This window comes from Glandiceps talaboti, chromosome 2, assembly GCF_964340395.1.
Source record: "Glandiceps talaboti chromosome 2, keGlaTala1.1, whole genome shotgun sequence".
Taxonomy (NCBI): domain Eukaryota; kingdom Metazoa; phylum Hemichordata; class Enteropneusta; family Spengelidae; genus Glandiceps; species Glandiceps talaboti.
Window position 1 is genome coordinate 21,550,785 of NC_135550.1, and position 20,907 is coordinate 21,571,691.

The 20,907-nt window shown below is 35.2% G+C and overlaps 3 protein-coding genes across 8 annotated transcripts; 2 read left to right on the forward strand and 1 right to left on the reverse strand.

Moving 5' to 3' along the window:
* Positions 1 to 234: 234 nt before the first annotated feature.
* On the forward strand, positions 235 to 4,882 carry LOC144453338 (26S proteasome non-ATPase regulatory subunit 8-like). The gene is made up of 7 exons (XM_078144605.1): positions 235 to 344; positions 880 to 952; positions 1,529 to 1,631; positions 2,153 to 2,246; positions 2,494 to 2,592; positions 3,043 to 3,228; positions 4,081 to 4,882. Exons 1-7 carry the CDS (start codon positions 237 to 239, stop codon positions 4,213 to 4,215), a joined length of 798 nt encoding a protein of 265 aa, XP_078000731.1. The 5' UTR covers positions 235 to 236; the 3' UTR covers positions 4,216 to 4,882.
* A 496-nt stretch (positions 4,883 to 5,378) lies between these two features.
* LOC144447966 (protein-L-isoaspartate(D-aspartate) O-methyltransferase-like) lies at positions 5,379 to 13,565 on the reverse strand. Of its 6 annotated transcripts, XM_078138125.1 has the most exons (10): positions 13,487 to 13,565; positions 13,050 to 13,256; positions 11,508 to 11,612; positions 10,836 to 10,867; positions 10,343 to 10,447; positions 9,743 to 9,869; positions 9,183 to 9,268; positions 8,553 to 8,725; positions 6,157 to 6,244; positions 5,379 to 5,793 (listed from the first exon to the last, which is right to left on the reverse strand). In XM_078138125.1, the coding sequence occupies exons 2-10, from the start codon at positions 13,186 to 13,188 to the stop codon at positions 5,791 to 5,793; spliced, it is 858 nt and encodes a 285-aa protein (XP_077994251.1). In that variant the 5' UTR covers positions 13,189 to 13,256; positions 13,487 to 13,565; the 3' UTR covers positions 5,379 to 5,790. The 6 variants fall into 6 exon arrangements, with proteins under 6 accessions (XP_077994251.1, XP_077994259.1, XP_077994216.1 ...); XM_078138133.1 differs by lacking the exon at positions 6,157 to 6,244; XM_078138090.1 differs by having other exon boundaries at positions 5,379 to 6,244.
* A 1,099-nt stretch (positions 13,566 to 14,664) lies between these two features.
* Positions 14,665 to 20,583, forward strand: LOC144449651 (protein-L-isoaspartate(D-aspartate) O-methyltransferase-like). Its single transcript, XM_078140228.1, has 7 exons — positions 14,665 to 14,890; positions 16,421 to 16,525; positions 17,402 to 17,433; positions 17,844 to 17,948; positions 18,484 to 18,604; positions 19,447 to 19,532; positions 20,010 to 20,583. The coding sequence occupies exons 1-7, from the start codon at positions 14,752 to 14,754 to the stop codon at positions 20,187 to 20,189; spliced, it is 768 nt and encodes a 255-aa protein (XP_077996354.1). The 5' UTR covers positions 14,665 to 14,751; the 3' UTR covers positions 20,190 to 20,583.
* Positions 20,584 to 20,907: the final 324 nt, after the last annotated feature.

Sequence of the window (20,907 nt, forward strand, 5' to 3'; positions counted from 1 at the left end):
ACGTGTGTTTGTTCGTAAGGTCATAGTCATGTCTCGAAAAATTGCACCAGCTCCTCTCTTCTTTTCAAGTTTTCGAAACATTTTGATAATGGTCATAGGTGTACTGGTTAAAGAATTTTTTATTGAAACCACTCTGCTTTTTTTCTTTAATAAATAAAGTATCATATTGATACTTTCTCCTTTCAATTTTTCTTTACGACAAAGAGGGCGCTGTTTATACCACGGTTATTGACAAAATGGCGACTATGAAGGAAACCGTCTCAATGTACCAACAACTGACCAAAGAGTGGGCAAAGAAACCAGCAAACTTGGACAAATGTGGCGATATTCTTGGGAAACTTAAGGTACTGTTGTATACCTTCTAAATGTATAGAATTAACTATGTCCTTGATGACAGAACATGAAAATAAAAATGTAACCATACCGGGTGCGTGATTCATCAATTTCGGCACTACACACTGTGTCTACAGCCTAGGACAGGCATGATTTAATTGATTACACCCTGCTTCATAAAGTGCACGTGTTCCAGATGTCTTGTTCAAAGTTTATTCATAAACATAACGATGGTAGGACTATGTTGTAAATGATTTACCAAATACAGTGATGTGGATAGCTCTCTGTCCTCTTGAGACTGCACGCTTCCATAAAAGCATTTTGTTCACACCTCATAATATATCATATGGATGGAAGAGTGCTTGTATTGCATTTGTTGTGCACCTGAGTGAAGAACAGATTTTTTGAATATCTTCAATCTTTGGTACCTCAGCCAATCATTTGTCACCATTTATTGTGAAACCATACACTTAAAATGGAATTATAGAAGTGATGATTTATTGCAGTATCATGATAATGTTAACATGCAATATTTATGTATTACAGATTATGTTGTTGAGTCTGCAGTTTTTACCAACAGATGAAAGTGGTCCTACAAAACAGGAGCTCATTATTGCTCGTAAGTTGTCCATTATTTATGTGTAGATAAAAATTTACATTGCTGTTACTTTGTCATGTGACAAAAATCACAATAGTATTGATAGTGAGTGAGATCAGAATACAGATGTATTCGTTACCAATTTATCTCTATTGTTCATAGACCAGTACTTACCCAGTAAAGGCACTCAGCTTAGTATGATAACAAATGTCAGTGTTCTTTTTGATCAGTCACTTACAGTGTTCATTGAGCCAACATAGCAATTGTTATGAACAATGAGAGTATACGTAGGCTATTTCTATTTCAGTATTTCCCATCTTTGTTGTAGGGTCAAGTTGTCTTGTACATTATGGGGGGGGGGGGGGGGGGCAATTTCTCCTGATACCAGTGAGATCATATTTACATACAAGTCACAGTTTTCCATCAGAACATTGTTTGCACTGATATAACAAACAACATACTTCATGAAAATGATGTTATCAATAAACACTCACCCAATCAGATACTGCTAGGAGTATTAAATGGCTTTGAAAACTTTTGTCTGAAATTCAGAATTGCACAGAGTAACATCCTGCATGACAACTCTTTTCTTATCAGGTGATATTCTAGAAATTGGTGCCCAGTGGAGTATATTGAAGAAAGATATACCTTCATTTGAACGCTACATGGCACAGTTAAAAACTTACTACTTAGACTATCAGTAAGTAGATTTCACCCATTTCGTAATGTGGTACAGTCATTCTTTAGACTTCACTGTTATGGGCAATTTATTTCATGTACTGCAGTGCAATAAATATCACTTAGGTAGTAAATATCACTTGGGTAGTAACATGTTATGCATCAACTTACAAGGTCATGAGTTATGATATCAAGAGGAGATATTGTTACTTGTTATCTGAAATGACAACAATAACAAGATCAGCTCACTTATTACTGAAAACATATGTACTTGCATCATGTTATATTATCTGATAGAATAATGAAAACCATTGTTATTTGTCACTTCAAGACACACATCCATTCAAAATTTAAATAAAAAGTGTTAAACCACATACTGGACAAACCCACGATTTTTCTTTCAATAGCAATAATATGTTTTTCCTCTAAGTATTTTCCGATTTCAGAAATTACTTTCCAATATAAAATGAAATAGTTTTAGCCTGTGTTCATGTGTATTTGTTTGTTCATATCAGAGTGTGTTGTTTGTTTGTGTCTTTACAGAGGTGATCTACCAGAGTCACCATACAGGTATCAACTCCTTGGGCTCAATCTTCTTTGTTTGCTATCACAAAATAGACTAGCGGAGTTTCATACAGTAAGTAAAAAACAGTTATCAGTGTTACCTGGTGATTTTGTTGATGGCTAATGTCGGATATAAAATTGAAATCTGGGTGTGTGAAAAAACAGTTGTGTGGCAGAGCTATATAAAAAAGTTGACCATGAACAAATGAATGATACTATTGAATCTATTTTCACATACCTTTATGTACTTGACATCAATGCAAGACTTGACTGTTTTTCCTGCCAATGACTACATGGTATGTTTTACCCTATCTCTATAGGAACTAGAACTACTACCTGCCAAGGAGATCCACAGTAATATTTACATCAAACATCCAGTGTCTATGGAACAGTATCTTATGGAAGGTAGTTATAACAAGGTAGGTGGAGTATGAACAACAGGGGATATTTGGTCAAAGATCACATCAACAGTCAGAATAAACTTGTTACTGCCTTTTTTTCAGGCTACAGTGTAGTCTACTCAAATGTTTGACAGATCACAGTAACAAGCTGAGGAAAACCACGACCACCGTCATACTACATTCTCTGTTCTATATCACAGAAAGTAAACAAAAAATGCACTGGTATAATGTAGGAATAAAATTTGAGGTAGCTTGCCTACAGGCATAACATGGATTTCTTAGCACTTTTTCTGTGCCATGTTCAAATCATGTCTGTAGACAAGCCATGCCAGTACACAAACTTAAACTGAGACATGTAACTCCCAGACAGTATTAGTAATGTGCATCATAGGATAGGGACACTCAAATTTTATGCTCTCAGTTTTGATGGGATTATGTAAACATTGTATGATTTCACTTTACTCCTAGGTGTTCCTTGCTAAAGGAAATGTACCAGCTGACAGTTATAACTATTTTATTGATATCTTACTTGGTACAATAAGAGATGAAATTGCAGCATGTGCAGAAAAGGCATATGAAAAAATAGCATTTAGTGAAGCTGCCAGAATGTTGTTTTATCAAAAACAGAAAGATATGAGAGACTATGCCACAAAGGTGAGTATGCATCTATAATAACATGGTTATTGTCATTGTCATGTTGTGTAAATAGATTCTGCCTGTTAATACAGTGATTTAATTCACTGAAACACATGTATCATGTTACATCATTACCTTTACATGTCACTTGTTGTCAATCTAGTATTCTGGTTGGTCAAGAGATGTTTTTCAACATTTTTTTTTCAACTCATAAGCCAAATGTTTGCATTTGTAATATTCCCAGATCAAAGTATTATAGATAAGACAGTTCTTTTTGTTAAGTTATAAAATCAATATACTAGTATTACAGAGTTTTACATACCATTCTAGTTCATTTTGTTCAAAATCATAGTTGTATACATTTTACTAATGCTCTGATTATACCTATCATGGTAAAGAGAAAATTTAGAATTCCTCCCAGACAATACTATAACACAAACATAATTTACAACATGTTGAATACACACTGTTCTGTTTCCATGAAAGATTTGAAAATGACTTTCAGTATTTAACACTGCTTCACAGTATTAATATAAAACACTGTACCAAGTACTTGATATTATGTAAACAACAACAACAACAACAACAACAATGATATCATCATCATCATCATCATCATCATACCAGATGAGAGTTCACAGAACCAGTGTCAAACACTGTTCTTTTTACTACTATTTTAACAAATCTGCGAGAACACAAAACATTTTATTATATCAAATGAAATGTTTGTGTTTGGAGTATATTTCCTTACTATCCACAAGTAAATGGCGACATGCTGAACTTGAATGTTTTTTTTGACGAACTGCATTACCATGTACTTCACAGCAATAACAATTTTTTTCCATGGTTTCCTTTTATTTGATATTACAGAGGGGATGGAACACAGGAAAAGACAACTATTTTCACTTTCAGAATGAAGAAAAAGAAACAGAAGAAACAATACCATCAAATGAGATTGCAAAACAGGCCATAGAATATGCAAGAGAGTTAGAAATGATCGTATAGAGTGACTTGTTTGAAAAAGATATGTACACGTCAAAATTTTGTTATTATTTTAGTATCTCATCCTGTTATTTTCAGTTTTTATAACTCTCATATCTGTAACTTTAAAGAGTTTTGTACTGTGCAAAAATTGACTAAAACTTCATGGAAAGTTTCCAGTCCTTCTGGAAAGTCATCGTAAAAGTTGGTAATGAACTGCACAAGTACACCTGTCATGTGCTTGTGATATTAGAATTTTACCACCCTTTCAATTATAATGTACTTTATGTATATTGCTTGACAAAGAAACACATGATGCAACAGGGTTCTCCCCTGGCCTTGTATAGAGTAGTGGGTGTTCCTACTCTGATGAAATGAAAATGTACATGCAAATGACTAAAAGTTCAGGGGTGAGTGCTGATTGTGAGCAACTTTATATAGAGTTCATTTAAAGGATGCTTACACTGCAAATCCACCAGTTGAGAAACAGTTTGTGATACAAAGGACATTATTGAGTCTTAGTAAACCCTGCTAGTGTTGTTTTCAAAGGCAAGAGTTGTAAATGACGGGTTCTTCATCATGTTGCATCTAGATTACCCTAATTATTTGAAGTCCATAGTAGAAAACTTTTGTCACAGAGTGAGTGTTATCTTCAAACTGTTCATTTTTGTATTTAACATTGCTTGTAATAACGTCTTCTCAATTGTTAGTGAAGTAAAGACATTTTCTTCCAAACTTTGTGTCCATGCTGATCTTAATGGTGTAAAAACATTTACTAATGCCAACATACGTAAACATCAAGAAGTTGTAGTGTGTACATCATATAAATAGCCATGAACTTGATAAACTCTGTGTCCTGTCAACATGACATACAATGAATGTCAACAGCCAATTTTCTGATGGAGAGAGAAGGGTACAAGGTTGTACTTTCAGGTCCACAGTATGCTGAACAGTCCACAACTCTCATCAGTAACAATTATAGTTTGAAAATTTCAAAATGTTTTCACAAAACCCTACACACTGGTGATATTTGCCTACATTGAAAGAGCATATGTCTGAGCATACAAATCAGAGGGAATTGTGGGATATTCAGCATTCTGTGAGACCTACTACAGACACACACCACACCACATAAAATCAAATAACAAACCATACTTAAGCACTACATTAGCTTTTTTATTTAGCAATTGTAGTAAATGCTGTTACATCTTGGACTTCAAAATGAATGTTATTAGAACTATCCTCTTGCAGAGCTAACTTTAACTTTCAACAGCACTTTCTGGCCTCCTGGCCAGTTCTGCACTCAAAATAAACCAAACTCCTACACTTGACATTGTATATACAATGTACTATGCAGCACAAAGTAGGATTCTTATCTATGTATCCTCTACTGGATAGCTTAAATGTGTTACAAGATTATTCAAAATCTGTGAACAAAATTAATTAAATGTGAAGGAAGGCAAGGCTGATAACACTTCATTTTCATGCATGCATGTATGATTTAATTATGAAATGAGAGTCTGATGTAAATTGGCAAGCTGAACATATCAGTAGTATGACTCATGACTTTAAAATTCATCACGTCCACTGCTGTCTTTCTCACTGCAGGAGACAAAATGGAGAAAAAATATTACACCAAGATTAAAAATCTCTAATCTTGGAATTAATATGTTCATTATGCTAATATAAGCAAAACAATATAAATATATACATTAATTTATATATAAATTATATGCAAATTTATTTTGCAATTTTACTAGATTTAGACAAATTATTAGTAATATTAACTAACGAGGGATGTCTAGAGTGTAAAATCAACATCAAGTTGTCTATCTTCCCATCACAGCTATGATTAGCCCTGTCATGACATCACATTTTATCCTATGTGTAATCGATCCATGGCTAAAGAATGAATGTACTTGCAGCAAGCAAATTGTATTAAACTCAACTGCTGGGTGATTTTACCTCTTTCTTTGATGTGCTTGGGCTTTCTTCTGAAGGGGCTGAAGCCTTGGCACTTAACATCTGCTGGAATGCACGGGTCTTCAGAAACCTGTTGTGCAAGATGGAAAGTGCCATTAATACAGCCCCTCTTGAAGACTGCCCTCTATGGTGGGAAACATCAATCAATCAATCACAAAATTTCATGACATCAGAGGAAAAGATGTTAGGAGTTGGCTTTGCCCTAGATTCACAAATAGTAAAGATCACCATGGTACAAAGTTTTACTTACTTCAAAATAAAAACACTGTTGGTTATTTCCAACAAGTAGACATGGCAGCACCCATTTCCTTGTTGTTGGCTCGATCATGGAAAATTTTTGAGGACAGACTTATTTCAACCCTATGCCACATTTATCAGTTTGTCAATAACATGGTCATTACCATAGCTGAGGGAGACTTGATGTTGACAACTCTAAACCTAAATGAGATGTGAAGTGGTATCTTATCACCATGACATTGAACTTGAGGTATGCTGACGGAACAAATTATGCATAGCAATGCTAGCCGCACCTATAGCTGCCAGAAATGTACCATACCACAATGAATCCTAAAAATGACAATATTCACAGGTAATTCTAATTTTTTCTTCTAGCTTTTAAATAAATGGAACAAGATATTTCAATTTTGGTTTCAAGAGCTTCCAATCCTCAACTGTTATGACTACGTTCTTTGAGAACTCACAATGTGAACTTTTTTTTTATTGACCTTCGTTTTTTTAAAAAAATCATTTTTTCAGAAGTCTCCACAGCATCTTATCACTTACTAACAGCTCATTTCCTCATCTCAAATTATAGTAATTCAGGAGAAACTGAGCCACAAGTTCAATTGTTTAACCCCTTGTTGCTTGGCAACCAGTGATACCCACTCCACATCTCATATAACCTGACAACACCACCTACAAAAGAATGTTGAAAAAGAAAAAAAAAATCCACCTTACAATTATACCACTAAATAAAACTATCCTTTCAAAAATTTAGTTCCTTAAGAAAAAATAACATTATGTAATATTCTTTTCAATTGAAAACTGTACAAAGTAAATTACAATTGTTTTAAAATCTAATATGTCGCTTCAGTTTATAATTCCCCAAGCTAATGGCATTTGATGCTAACAATTTCCCCAGACTACAGTTATCTTCTTTTTGTATAAAACAAATCTGTACAAATTGAAGTACTTTAAAAGTCAAATTACAGATGACAATTCCCATGAAATAGCAATAAATTTATGAAAACATGATGGTTTACTTGGCTCTTCATAGCTCCATACAAAGGCAATATCCATCAACAGTGCTCATTCTTTTACAATTTTATACGACAAAACGAAAAACACAAAGACAAAATTACATTGTGTACTTACCTGTTTATGAAAGACATATACATACTTGTGTATTTTATTTTACATACAAATGATAAAATGAAAATGTGAAAATGAAATACTGGTGTACAGATTGTCTGCCAAAGTGTGATAAGTTGTAGTATCCTCATCCCATGGACAAGCTGGGATATACATTTAGGGGTGGGTGGGCCTCAGCCAAAACAATATTTCAATGTATAAATTGGTCAAACACAGGTGGGTGTGCCCAGTAGTAGGGCTCTAACATGGTCAAATACAGTGGATATCCCTGGGCATATTATGAGTATACATAGGTGAGTGATTGTTGGGAAGGGGGGGGGGGGGGGGGGTGCCAACCAACCCTTGCCATATTGTGATAGTGACAGTAACCATATCTGGGAAAGCTGGGGGGGGGGGGGAGACACCAAAACAAGGGTTCCAACATAGTCAAACACAGTGGATTTCCCTGGTCATAGCATAAGTGTGACAGTGGTAATATCCGTAATACTTTGTAGGCAATCACATAATTTTCCTACCCCTTCCTTAAAAATTTGTACTGAGGTAACTTTTATGATGAAATAAAGTCTTTCTTCAATCTTCCTTTAACACCAAGCCCCCCCCCCTCCCCTCATTATTTTGGCATGATTCATATGCCATGAATAACAATGTGTAACATAATTTATGACAATAAACACACACTCAAAAATTAATTAAATTAAAAGTAATTTTAAAACGTCACTATGAAAAGAATGAGCACTGTTACTACCTCCTGAGCATTTGAAAAAACAACCAATCTGAATACTGAAATATTTACTTATGAATAGATTTAGTAAAGCAATTTATCAACAATGTATTATTATTATTATTAGTAGTAGTAGTAGTAATATTATTATTACAGAGGCAATCTATCTAGTGCTAGGAACTCAGCAACAGCCTACTTCACAAAATGTTTGATTTCAGGCAATCAGTTTTTTAGTGTCTAAGTTTATTAGCACTAAGATTACAAAAATTTGAAAGACTATTTGAACCTTCCAGGCCACTGTTGATCCTTGCTAGTAAGGGGTACGTAGATGACACCCATCAGGTTCTTCTTTTTGATTTCTCCATTGGGTAATTTGTCATACTGTTCTAACATTTGATTGCTCCCTTGAGGACCGACCGGAAGTATTAGTCTGCCTCCTGGCTTCAGTTGATCCAACAACTATAAGGCAGGAAACAAAAAGAGAGCATAAGACGCTTAGCAAATTTCATCAACTTGATTGCTACCATAAAGCAAAATACTAGTTGACATTTTCCTGTGAAAAATGAACAGAACATTTCAGTTGCTATGACAGCAGCTCCTAGATCTGCTACACAAAATGTTCAGGGACAGGTGACACCTTTCTGAGATTACAACTAAAGATACAAAGTGTTTACAACTGAAGATACAAAATAGTATTTCACAGATGGTAGTTTTTAACATAAATCACAAGCATTTGTACTTTGTATTGCAGAGAGTCAATCCTAAAGATTTACTGCATCATTTGAAAGTGAAATGGTAAATGTGCAAAAAGAAAAAATTTACACACATTAAAAATCTCTTTAAATATCAGTACTAAATCACAGACACATTGATAGAGATTTTGTTGGTATGTAGATATGGAGAAAAGAGGACTTACTGCTTTTGGAACTGTTTCAGCTGCAGCACCAACATGTATCGCATCATACGGAGCTCCTGCCTCATAGCCCTTCCTACCATCACCAGCTGTGGTAAGAAATAGACTTTTCAATACATAGAAATTGTTCCAATAACCCAGCTGTTTGCATAATGATGTAAGGAGACAGGGTGAAAGTTGTCAACTTTTGTTGATTACAGTTTTCACTTTTACCATGACTGTATTGACAGGTGTTATATCATTATAAGCATTTTCTATCAGTTTAGGGTATATTCATGATATATATACTACCCCCCCCCCCCCCCCCCCCCCCCGTATATATAACAGAGTACCAAGCAAGATACACAGGTGCCGTTACACAGTGTTTCACGCTGCTGTGATCATCAGATGACTAATATTTATATTATATATATATATATATATATATATATATTGAATCCAATCAATTTGTACCTTCAAGTTACTAGCCCAAATATTTACTCAAATTGTTCTCTTTTGGTCCTGGAGTTCACGAAAACCAATCAAACATTCCTCAAAATACAAAATACTAGTATTAAACTTACCAATAAGCTTCAGTCTCCCTGATGTTAGTAAGTGAGCATGGGTTTGCTCTTTTTCTACATTTCTAATTGAACTATCTACTAATTCTTGAATGTGATCAATACCAACAGCTTTTCCTGACTCTCCAACCTAGTGAAATATTATGTATAACAATAACTTATCAATATAGACAAGTTTACCAAGAATTCAATTGGTAAAATTTCAAGAAACCCCAAATCCTTCTTATACCAACATGAAGTATGACATGTAAATAGTGATTTGGGTATAACAAGAAATTTTGACCATCAACTTTTTTTCCAGAGATTTGTTGATTTTTTTTACATTTCATAATTTATTATTGTATTCGTATAAGTATATTATCGATATTTTCCTGGTTTCTAAATGAAACCAAGGCAATTTCTTATCAATAACAATACTATTAAAGTTAGGGACAGTCACAAATGATTGCATACATTCAGTTTGATTGCTACAGAAATACAACACCAACAGACAGACTAAAAAGATAATTTTTATGTTGCTATTATCATTATCTATATTCCTTTGGAAATTTCTATGTTTTTGTTTGGATAATTGTGAGACCAGGTTCATTAAATGTTACTTACCATCAATGCCATACACACTGTCAAATAACCAGACCCAGATCCTACATCTAATGCCGATTTACCTTCCATCAAATGTTCACTTAGAATTTCCAATGCGTGAGCATGCTACAACAGAAAAGAAACAGGTATCAATGGTATCCATCTCGTAAAATTGCACAGATTCCCATACTCTGCTTGTGCCATTATTTGGTCAAACATCTGACAAAATAACTCGAACTCTGGGTGGTTTTACTTATATATTATCCATACCACAGCACTGATGTTATGAAGGATGGGCTTTTACATTACGGCAAAATCAAAACCCAACCACAATCTGGACTGATATTTTCAAACTCTACTTATTAAATGTTTAGACAAACTGTGACAGTGCATAATACAACAAATTATTTCAAGTTTATGAATGTGTCATTTCTCTGAGCATCACACCTGTCCATAATTTTGTGTGTCTGATGTGATATACTCCACTTTCACAGAACAGTTCAATGTTACTTACCATATGCGGTGCACTTATTGTAACAGCATAACCTATACACAACAAGACAATAGGACAGGAAGACAATAAATAGTAGGGAGTACAACGTGTTCATGAACCAATTTTCTGAACTAAACATAATTATTCTACATGTAGGATTTGAATTCAAGTATAAATGAAACAAGAAATACTATTCTGAAACTGACATTTCTGAGGACTTGGCATGTTTATGGTGAATTTGTTGCAATAATTTATCAATGCACCATATTAACAGTTACACCAGGGATCTAGAAATCAGCTGGTAGCCGACAAAAACAACCACCTACTCCCTATTTATCTCTCCATATATCTGTCAACATTTTGTCCATTACGTTTTATAATTCTATATTGACTTGCATTATATATTTCCATCTACTCAAATGGACCATCCTCTGCAAAAATTAGCTGCATCTCTATCTGCTGGGTTTGCTTGGCTGCTAGGAATATGTTCAGAATTGACAAGAAATGTAAATACTTGTATCTAGTATACTAAGTGGCAGGCCATGTACGTAAAAATAGTAAAATGATGGAACTTTGACGAATATGGATTTTGCAGTTGAATAAAGGCAATGGGATTATGAGTATTCAAGTAATTTATGACTTCTGTTTTTTTTCTTCAAATTCTGAACATAATTATCATGAAAGTAAACCTACCAATACTCTGTGGGGAATCCATGTACGGATTGTATTTTGAATATTTTCCCCTGTCTACTGCCATCATGGCATTAAACACTTCGTCATTTTTTATGATACCATTTTCTGTTTAATGAAGATAAAACATACAATAAGGTGATGTGTGAAACAGCTGATGTCCAGATAGTCTCAGTTACCCAGACTCTCGCCACTTGGGTCTCTGCCTATGAGACCTCCCCAAACAAGAGTCTGGGAAAACCCTGTTCCAACTATCCTGCGACGGAAGTCACACAGTACATTTCTTCTAAGCATAAAAATGGGCTTGTGAGGCCTGTTTGTTGTAATTAATATACATCAGTCACTTGAGAAGTGCTAATCTGTAGCGAAGGTACCCAAATCATTCAGCCTGCAATGTTGGACATGAAGTACTCCCCATGATGCACTACTCCAGCAGCTACGTCCATCGCGGGCGAGTTGGATCGAATGTGGTTTTCCCAGACTCTCATTTGGGGAGGTCTCATAGGCAGACCCCAAGCGGCGAGAGTCTGGGTAACCAAGACTAATGTCCAGATTGTTTAGATCAGAGAAAAAAGACCCATCTACCAAGTGACTATACAGAAGAAGATGCAAAGATAAACAAAGTATACATAATGTACAGTAAACAAAAACAAAACAAAAGAAGCCTCCAAACAGAATTTAAATAAGTGACGATTTTGATATCGCTTTGTTTTTATATTTAACATGATTTTACCATCTACAATTTGCACTGATATAATATTGTTTAAAATATTTTCAATTTGGAAAACACAAGCAAAAAGGACTTCACCAAAGAGATGGTCATACACAGTCAAAATCAATAATTGTTATTGCTGAGAAGTTTAATGATATTGATACCGAAACCCTTTCAACATCCAGAGCTACTCGTCATCATACATTTCCTTGAGTGCCCCGCCCACGATCGACACTGCATGAATACTGTGGACCGAACTCGTGGTGGTAGTTAAATTGTGTGACAGACTGATGGTGTGTCCTGTATGTGTCATAAAGGATGTCAGTAATTACAATGTGCATATCGATTTTCATTTCTATACATAAGAATTTTGTTCTGTGAGGAATGTTGCCTCGAAATTTAAATATTGCACACCATAAATTATTGGATTCCGACACTGACACTCCGACACTTACAGTGCAGTGAAACATGCGACATACTAAATTGTGAAATGTACTTGGTGTCACAAGAAAATAGTTCAAATTTTATCCTGAGGTTCGAACTGAACGATCGTATTCCCAACTTCATGGGAACATGGTATTTGACACAAAATTTTACGTATTTTATATTAACCAAACTTAAAGTGCAGTTTGTGATAACGTGCGTTACTTCGTGAACACGAACATGAAATTTGGACCGAGCCAGGCCCTGGGCTGTACTTTAGCCAGAATATAAACATGGAGAGTGCATTATTCTCTGGGGGTATTATTTCGCACGATGCTTATAGCTAACACACAAACTCACAGCAATATTTGTAATATTACTCATTGAACAAGACAGCTTTTACAACTCACGTCGTAATCTTTGGATTAGTTCTTGATGACTCGTTCCAGAAGACCTCCACGCCATTGCTGAAAAGGGCGCCCCCATGAACACTGATAGCAAGGCCACAGAGACTGCGCATATATGGCGTCCAACTTGCGTCAGCGTCATCGACTGAATTTTGATTTCTCCTGTTTGCAAGGTGACAGAACCTGTCCTTCTCGGACTGTATCCTCGATATGAAATGTAAAACAAGAAATTTTGTTATTAAACGCAGACGTTGTCATCGATATAATGTAGGACACTACACTGCACCGAAACACCAATGTTATGCAGAGGACAGGACAAGATGACCATTAATTATGGTCGAAAATTCGTCATTGCTCATGAAATAATAAATCAAAATAAACCGGACCCAAATAAAACTTGTAATAGCAACCACGCATGTATGGTTAAGGATAAAACAAACCAGGTTTCGGTACCAGTGCACTGCCCTGTCAACTTCCCAGCTGATTTTGATTTGTTGACGTTGCGTGAACTAGCCCACGTGGTCTGTCGTTCCACTCTGGCACAGGGGTGGCCGAGCCTAAATAGAAAGTTAAAATGATGTACACCGAACCATTGTGATGAAAGATGGAGGAAACTTGGACAAAACCAGACGTGACTAATCAGACATGTGCCAAACTAAAACTTTGATGTATTTTTTTTTATAATCTGGAAAGTAGAAAACAAATCTCGAACCTCTTGAATGTAGTTTATTTCGTCCTCAGACCACTATAGAAATTATAGTGGTCTGAGTTTCGTCTTACCTTTGCAAATTCTCTTGAAAAAGCTTCTTTTCAAATCGCACATAGATCATTTTAGATGGGAGGGTGGATTCTCAAAGAAAGGACCTAACAGAACTGTAGATGGATACGACCAACACCACTTATCAGTGTTTGAAGGTCTGACAGCATTAGGCTGGGGTCTGAAATTATCAGCAGGGGGGCTGGGCAGAAATGGGGGGGGGGTGTGAAAAAAATTGAGGGTTCAAAGGGGGGAAGCATGAACATTCTGATGTATGTAAGTATTTCAAAGTACAGACAAAATGTGGTCTATCATTGTTATGTATGGACAGTGAAGTTGATTCCCACTGTTTAATGTAGTGTACCATACTGTACATCTCCGAAGTGGGGGTGAGGGGTACTGTATAATTACACATATTAAAGTATGTGGGGGGGGGGGCAATGAAAATTCTTGGGTTCTTTTCGTGGGGGGGGGCATGATATTGTTTTAGAACGCGGGGGGGGGGGGGGGGGGCTGCGATTTCTTTTTGACCAAAATATTTTCTTCCCAGCCCCACCCCCACCCCACCCTCCGTATATTCTGACTCAGCCTTGGAATTCCAGGCCTTTAAAAAAATGCGTTTATCTTACTTTTCCTACATGAACATGCTGTTAACGGCTATAGTGGTCGATCTTGTGCTTCACCTCCTACTCATCTTGTTTTCCCTATCGATATTTTTTGCTTTGTAAGTCGCGCAAAACATGAAATTATTTTGCAAGAGCTGACGAAGACATTTTAGTGGGAATACTGAACTCATATAACATGTAAAGCAAAGTCAGCTCAAGTAAAGTCGAGTATTTACTTTGAGCTCAGACAACCAACGTGGTTAAAATTGTAGTTGTCTGAGCTTTGAATGAAGTCTCAATGACCTGTCGCTGGAGGTCGCCTGTCTGATCACCTCCCGTTTACATGGCAATATATCAAACTGTCAAGGAAATAGACTTGAATTGGTGGACAGTCGATTTGTTGGTCTCTTGGAGTTTTTTTAAAGCAATGGCATGGAGATCTCATGGCACAAGTCACCAGGAATTAGTCGACAAATTGAAACGTAAGTCTCTTTAGATAGATAGATATAAATTTTACAGTTGTTGCATGATTTCCGAATAGTAAATACAATGTGACTTAGATACAAACGTATTTTGCCGGGAACGCTACAATAACATATAAGCCATTTGAGTTCAGCGGTAATACGTATTTAATACATTAATCCATTCTTGTTAATTCGAAAAGTGAGGTCTAGACTCATACATTTGTCGTCAAAAATATCGGAAGAAGGAGCTTCGTGACCTTATAAAGTTAAACTTTACACATTGACCCATTCCCTTGTAGGCGTGGCATATAAAGAGGCATTTTGTTGATTTTCTATCAAACGATTTGTTAAGTTAATACCCAAAACGACCCATTCAACGTTCTAATTCAGGGAATAGTTGTATCGGGTCTCAAGTTCTTGTCAGTTGATTTGAGATACAAATTAAGCGAATCGGGGCAGGGAGGGTGGCAACTATTCAGTTGAGAATAGTGAAATATTTATAGTTGAGAACTAACTATTGGCATTCCTCTGCTGCTATTTGAAGAGTGCCATATTCCAACCGACTGATAATCCAAAAGCGTCTAAACAAAATAAATTTAGACTACTGTGATGCATTTACAATTTTACTATACTAGTACATGTACATGATGTGTGTACTTTCACAATAACATGTTGTCTCTGGTCTCTGCATGTACAAGTAACTACTTCTTTATTGTCATCTTCATGCAATGTACATGGTGTAGGCAATTTTCTGCCTCTCATTCCAAGATACTTCAAATTGTATTGCTCATCATTGAATATATTTGAAGGAATGGCAACTTGAGCTTACTCTCTTGTTCTTGTTGTTGTTGTTGTTGTTGTTCTTGTTGTTGTTGTTGTTGTTGTTCTTCTTCTTCTTCTTCTTGTTGTTGTTGTTGTTGTTGTTCTTGTTGTTGTTCTTGTTGTTGTTCTTGTTGTTGTTGTTGTTCTTCTTCTTCTTCTTCTTCTTCTTCACCTTGTTCTTCTTGTTCTTGTTCTTCTTGTTCTTCTTTGTCTGTGTTTATGTTTGTGTTTGTGTTTGTGTTTGTGTTTGTGTTTGTGTTTGTGTTTGTGTTTGCTTTTGTTCGTTCGTTCGTTCGTTCGTTCGTTCGTTCGTTTGTTTGTTTGTTTGTTTGTGTTTGTGTTTGTGTTTGTTTGTTTTTACTTTTAATGTAGTTAATACAATTGTTTCCACCAATACATCAGTACATCTATGTCGTAATTATTGCAGTTGGCTATTTGATGCTGTTGGTTTAAATTTCTTAGTTCCTTACAAAATTGTTAACTTACTAGTCTACGTTTATGTCTCCAGATTTGTATGAATTTCAAGAAAGTGAATATGTTTAATGTCATTAAGGTAATGCAAAACAAATAAAGAAAAACTAATCTATCCATATAATTTTGAACTGTGTAGATTGCCGACAAAAAAAACCCTGAATATCTGAATTATACTCATATTTATTATGCAGCTTTACTCAGTGTGTATACACATGTATTAAAATGGGTGATTGTTCATTCCTTTTTATCCAGAGAATGACATAATTAAGGATAGTCGTGTGTATGATGCCCTGATAAATGTAGACAGAGGTATATTCGCCAAGTCTAATCCATACATGGATTCTCCACAAGGCATTGGTGAGTGCGGGTCGATTTATTGTACAATATTAATGAGGTCAATATATGGTAGGCTTAGCATAATTAATTAGGTACAGGTTTGCATAATCAATTAGGACGGTTTGCATAATCAATTAGGAAGGTTTGCATAATCAATTATATAGGTTTGCATAATTAATTATGTAGGTTTTGCATAAACAATTCAACATTCACCTGATTCACATGGACATGCTCAATTGGATCTCATACCACCAAACAAACTCAGACCACCATTTGTGTGGTGGTCTGAGATTGAATTGATTGGCAGTATAATCCTTCTAAACTTGAACTGTTCACAGGAACATGGCATCTGTGATCTTTATGCTCATGTATCCAAGAATTGAGAAGCTCTCCTCGAGGACATTTGGTCATACAACAGATATAAACGTATTTTATTACAGATAAAGTATTTTTTGCATATTTTTACCTCAGACGATAAACTTCATCTTGGAAAATTTCTTGTTGATGTAAACAGTCCTCCAGCAGTTGGATTGTAGTGTATTCACTTTATTTCTGTATGTTATTTTTGTATGCTTAATGCCATGCTTGCTATGGCATTTTGTTGTACAATAAAGATTGATTGATTGATTGATTGATTGATTGAGTGAGTGATTGAGTGATTGATTGATTGATTGATTGATTGATTGATTGATTGATTGATTGAGTGATTGAGTGATTGATGGAGTGATTGATTGATGGATTGATTGATTGATTGATTGATTGATTGATTGATTGATTGATTAACGGGTCTATAGAATCGTGTAAATGAAACTGTGCAAAGTTCCATGTTGGCAAAGACGCCAGTTTCCATATATATTAATAATCTGAAGTCTTTCTTATTTCTTAATTACTGTTTAGGTTACAATGTAACAATAAGTGCACCTCATATGGTAAGTTATAAAAGTGAGACAATTCTAGAAAGCATTGATATGACAGATAGAGTGATATGTGGACTAATGATAAGGATGTCTGCCAGAGGAAAGAGGAGCACTGAAGGAAAAGAAGTGGAAGATTTATTAAAAATATGGAAAGAGTGGATATAGTCATATTGAAACTAATCACTTTCAATAGTTTGGGTTTCAATTTCTTCTTTTTATAACATACACTGAGATGAGAAACAATGACAATATCATGGTGATATGAATTATGAGGAACATTGACAATATCAACTGAAAATCTGCTAAAATGTAATACCACCTGTGGGAAAGAGATAAAATATGTATTTTTTCTAAAGAAACATCACATTGTCACTGTTCTGTGTCTGTATCAGTGAAATGATTTCCTTTACTAACATTTTTAGCATGCCCATGCTCTGGAGATTTTAAAAGATAACTTGAATGAGGGTGACTCCGCTTTAGATGTTGGGTCAGGTACTGGCTACTTGACGGCTTGTATGGCAAGTATGGTGAGTTGAAAGATAGGCATATCACTATTAAACTATAAGGGACCTCAATTTGATGATGTAAGATCAGACCATACTGATCAGCAGACCACCTTCATGATCATGTTTGTATATCGTTCCACACTATAGAACAGATCTATATTACATGTATAAGAATTGAATCACAATTGTGCCTCAGTAGTATAAAATTGGGACCGGGTAGGACAGAGGTTGCTGTGTGAAGGATCTTATCCTATGTGCAAGTTATCAAGACAACATAAGCTTGGATTTCATGCTCTCAGGGAAGTTCAGGAAATGTAAAGGGTCGCTTTGTCATGTCTTGGCTTGTCCCATGATCATTCGCCCATTTCTAAATGAAAATTAAGAATTTGATGAAAAAATGTAAGTAAATTTGCATAATTTATGATGCATATATCATTATTTAATTCGTAGCCTCATGCTGTCTTATAAAAACTCATCATGAGTTTTAATCAGATTGACAAAAAGTTTGCCGGGTAGACACATCTTGAATTAACACAAGGCTGTTCTTTCTGTTTAGGTTGGAGAGACAGGGATAGCAGTTGGCATTGATCACATTCCAGAACTTGTTGAAAGTTCCAAAGTAAATATCAATAACTGTAACCCAGAACTTATCAGATCAGGCAGACTCAAAATTGTCTGTAAGTATAGTTTCACTTGTACTGCTTGAAAGAAAATATTCTATCTCAAACACTTGCTAACTTGCAAAAATTATATTTATCATATCAGTAGATGTATTGTCACATTGTATTTTCTTTTTATCTAATTAAAAAAAAACAAGATACATTTATTTGTTTATTTAATAAAAGACTTCTTTGTTTGTTTGTTTGAATTTCCCTCGCGGAGCTATTTTTGTACAAACCTAATTAATGCCTATAGGCCTACCATATATACTATTGATCTTTGTCACAATATAAATAATGTGTCTTTGTATGTATGTATGTATGTATGTATGTATGTATGTATGTGTGTGTGTGTGTGTGTATGTATGTATGCATGCATGCATGCATGCATGCATGTATGTATGTATGTATGTATGTATGTATGTATGTATGTATGTATGCATATATGTATGTATGTATGTATGTATGTATGTTATGTATCAATGCATGCATGCATGCATGCATGTATGTATGTATGTATGTATGTATGTATGTATGTATGTCTGTCTGTCTGTCTGTCTGTCTGTCTCTGTATGTATGTATGTATGTATGTATGTATGTATGTATGTATGTATGTATGTATGTATGTGTGTGTGTGTGTGTGCATTGCAATAGTACAATGGCAAGGAAAGTGATTGTGTCATTATATGTGTCATTCTTAAAACTAATGATTGTTTTTAATTTGTGTGGATGCATTTGAGAAATTAATTGGACATGAGGAAAGGGATGCTCATCTCTGAAATTATACATTCAAACAATCGGAAGACAAGCAACTGGAATTTGACTGAGGATGGTTTTTTTATCTTTTTTTGTACTTGTAGTTGGAGACGGTAGACAGGGATACGCCCCTGATGGTCCATATGATGCTATACATGTTGGTGCAGCACCTGACGTCGTTCCAAAAGCGGTATGTCCTTGAATTGTACTACACATACCAATCTGATCAAAATCTGATGTTGTGAAAGCGGCTAGATGTTTTTATTTACCTCTATTTCCATTGTGTTGTGTCGTTTGTTTTTGTTCCGGGTGATTGCTGCCTTCCCACATCTGACCCTGTGTAATAGAAATTCTCATTCAAATCTAGCGCGTTTGAGAGTGTTCTCTTCAATGAATCAGCTTATTTCTTTCAAAAATGCATGTATGCATGTATGCACACACATGCACGCATGCACACATTGTATGTATGTATGTATGTATGTATGTATGTATGTATGTATGTATGTATGTATGTATGTATGTATGTGTATGTATGTGTATGTATGTGGCTGCAGTTGTGTTCATATGTGTTTTTACAATATGGACAATATTGAACATTTCACAAAATCAAGTCCTCTACATCTGTTAACTAACCCACAGTAATGATGATTTTTATTATCATTTTTAGTTGTTGGATCAACTTAAACCTGGTGGTAGACTTCTTATTCCAGTGGGTCCACAAGGTGGCAACCAAACTTTAGACCGCTATGACAAACCAAAAGATGGCGGAGAACCTAAACGAACAAAATTAATGGGTGTTCGTTATGGACCACTCACCAGCACAGAAAAACAACTGCGAAGATTTTAAAGTATATTTTTTGTACCACTGAATGGTCATGTAAAAGTCAAAACTTAACTGATGCAATTTCCTCTAATGTCGTACTTTGAAAAGACTATAAATCGCAGACTGTCCGATCTGGCTAATATTGGAAGGAATATTGTGTACAGTCTCTTAAAAATATGTAATAACAGCCGTTTCGAAGATACAGTTCATCACCAAAGTTAAGTTCCATAAAATCTGGCAGTTTGTATTTTTTTCCAAATATAAAAAAAGACATCAATTCGGATGTGGCGTTTGAGAAGTTTTCAAAAAGTGGTGTATACCCACCCAATGTATAGATCGTATATATCCAAGTTTATAAGATTTGTCTTCTAATTCTATTGATTTGAAATAAACAGATTTCTTTTCTGACAGATTTAAAATACTGTGTCATTCATTGCTTGTTAATATTCAAATTAATGCTCATCCTAGTTTTACCCTGTCAACTGAGGACCAAGGTGCTCAGTTTGGGTCCAAATCCTTCACACCCCACATATCAAATGGATTACCCCAAGACAACCTTATATTTCTTCCCTACAAGATTCACTCCATCAAAACTCTATCAAAGGACACTACAGGCTGTTTCATTCACGTTAAAAAATTAGACTTTTTTTCAAGTTCATGAGATTCCTCTTTAATCCTACCAACATAAAATTCAAAAACCTTGCAGGATCAAAGTGTCCAAAAACCTTGACAATTAAAGTGA

Coding starts and splice junctions, on each gene's coding strand:
- LOC144453338 (XM_078144605.1), top strand. CDS start 237: ATGGCGACTATGAAGGAAACCGTCTCAATGTACCAACAACTGACCAAA. Junction 2,593..3,042: donor TGGAAGGTAGTTATAACAAG/GTAGGTGGAGTA, acceptor CTTTACTCCTAG/GTGTTCCTTGCTAAAGGAAA. Junction 3,229..4,080: donor TGAGAGACTATGCCACAAAG/GTGAGTATGCAT, acceptor TTGATATTACAG/AGGGGATGGAACACAGGAAA.
- LOC144447966 (XM_078138090.1), bottom strand. CDS start 13,188: ATGACGCTGACGCAAGTTGGACGCCATATATGCGCAGTCTCTGTGGCC. Junction 10,448..10,835: donor CAATAAGTGCACCGCATATG/GTAAGTAACATT, acceptor TTTCTGTTGTAG/CATGCTCACGCATTGGAAAT. Junction 9,269..9,742: donor AGGGAGACTGAAGCTTATTG/GTAAGTTTAATA, acceptor TTCTTACCACAG/CTGGTGATGGTAGGAAGGGC.
- LOC144449651 (XM_078140228.1), top strand. CDS start 14,752: ATGGCAATATATCAAACTGTCAAGGAAATAGACTTGAATTGGTGGACA. Junction 14,891..16,420: donor ATTAGTCGACAAATTGAAAC/GTAAGTCTCTTT, acceptor CTTTTTATCCAG/AGAATGACATAATTAAGGAT. Junction 19,533..20,009: donor CTGACGTCGTTCCAAAAGCG/GTATGTCCTTGA, acceptor TATCATTTTTAG/TTGTTGGATCAACTTAAACC.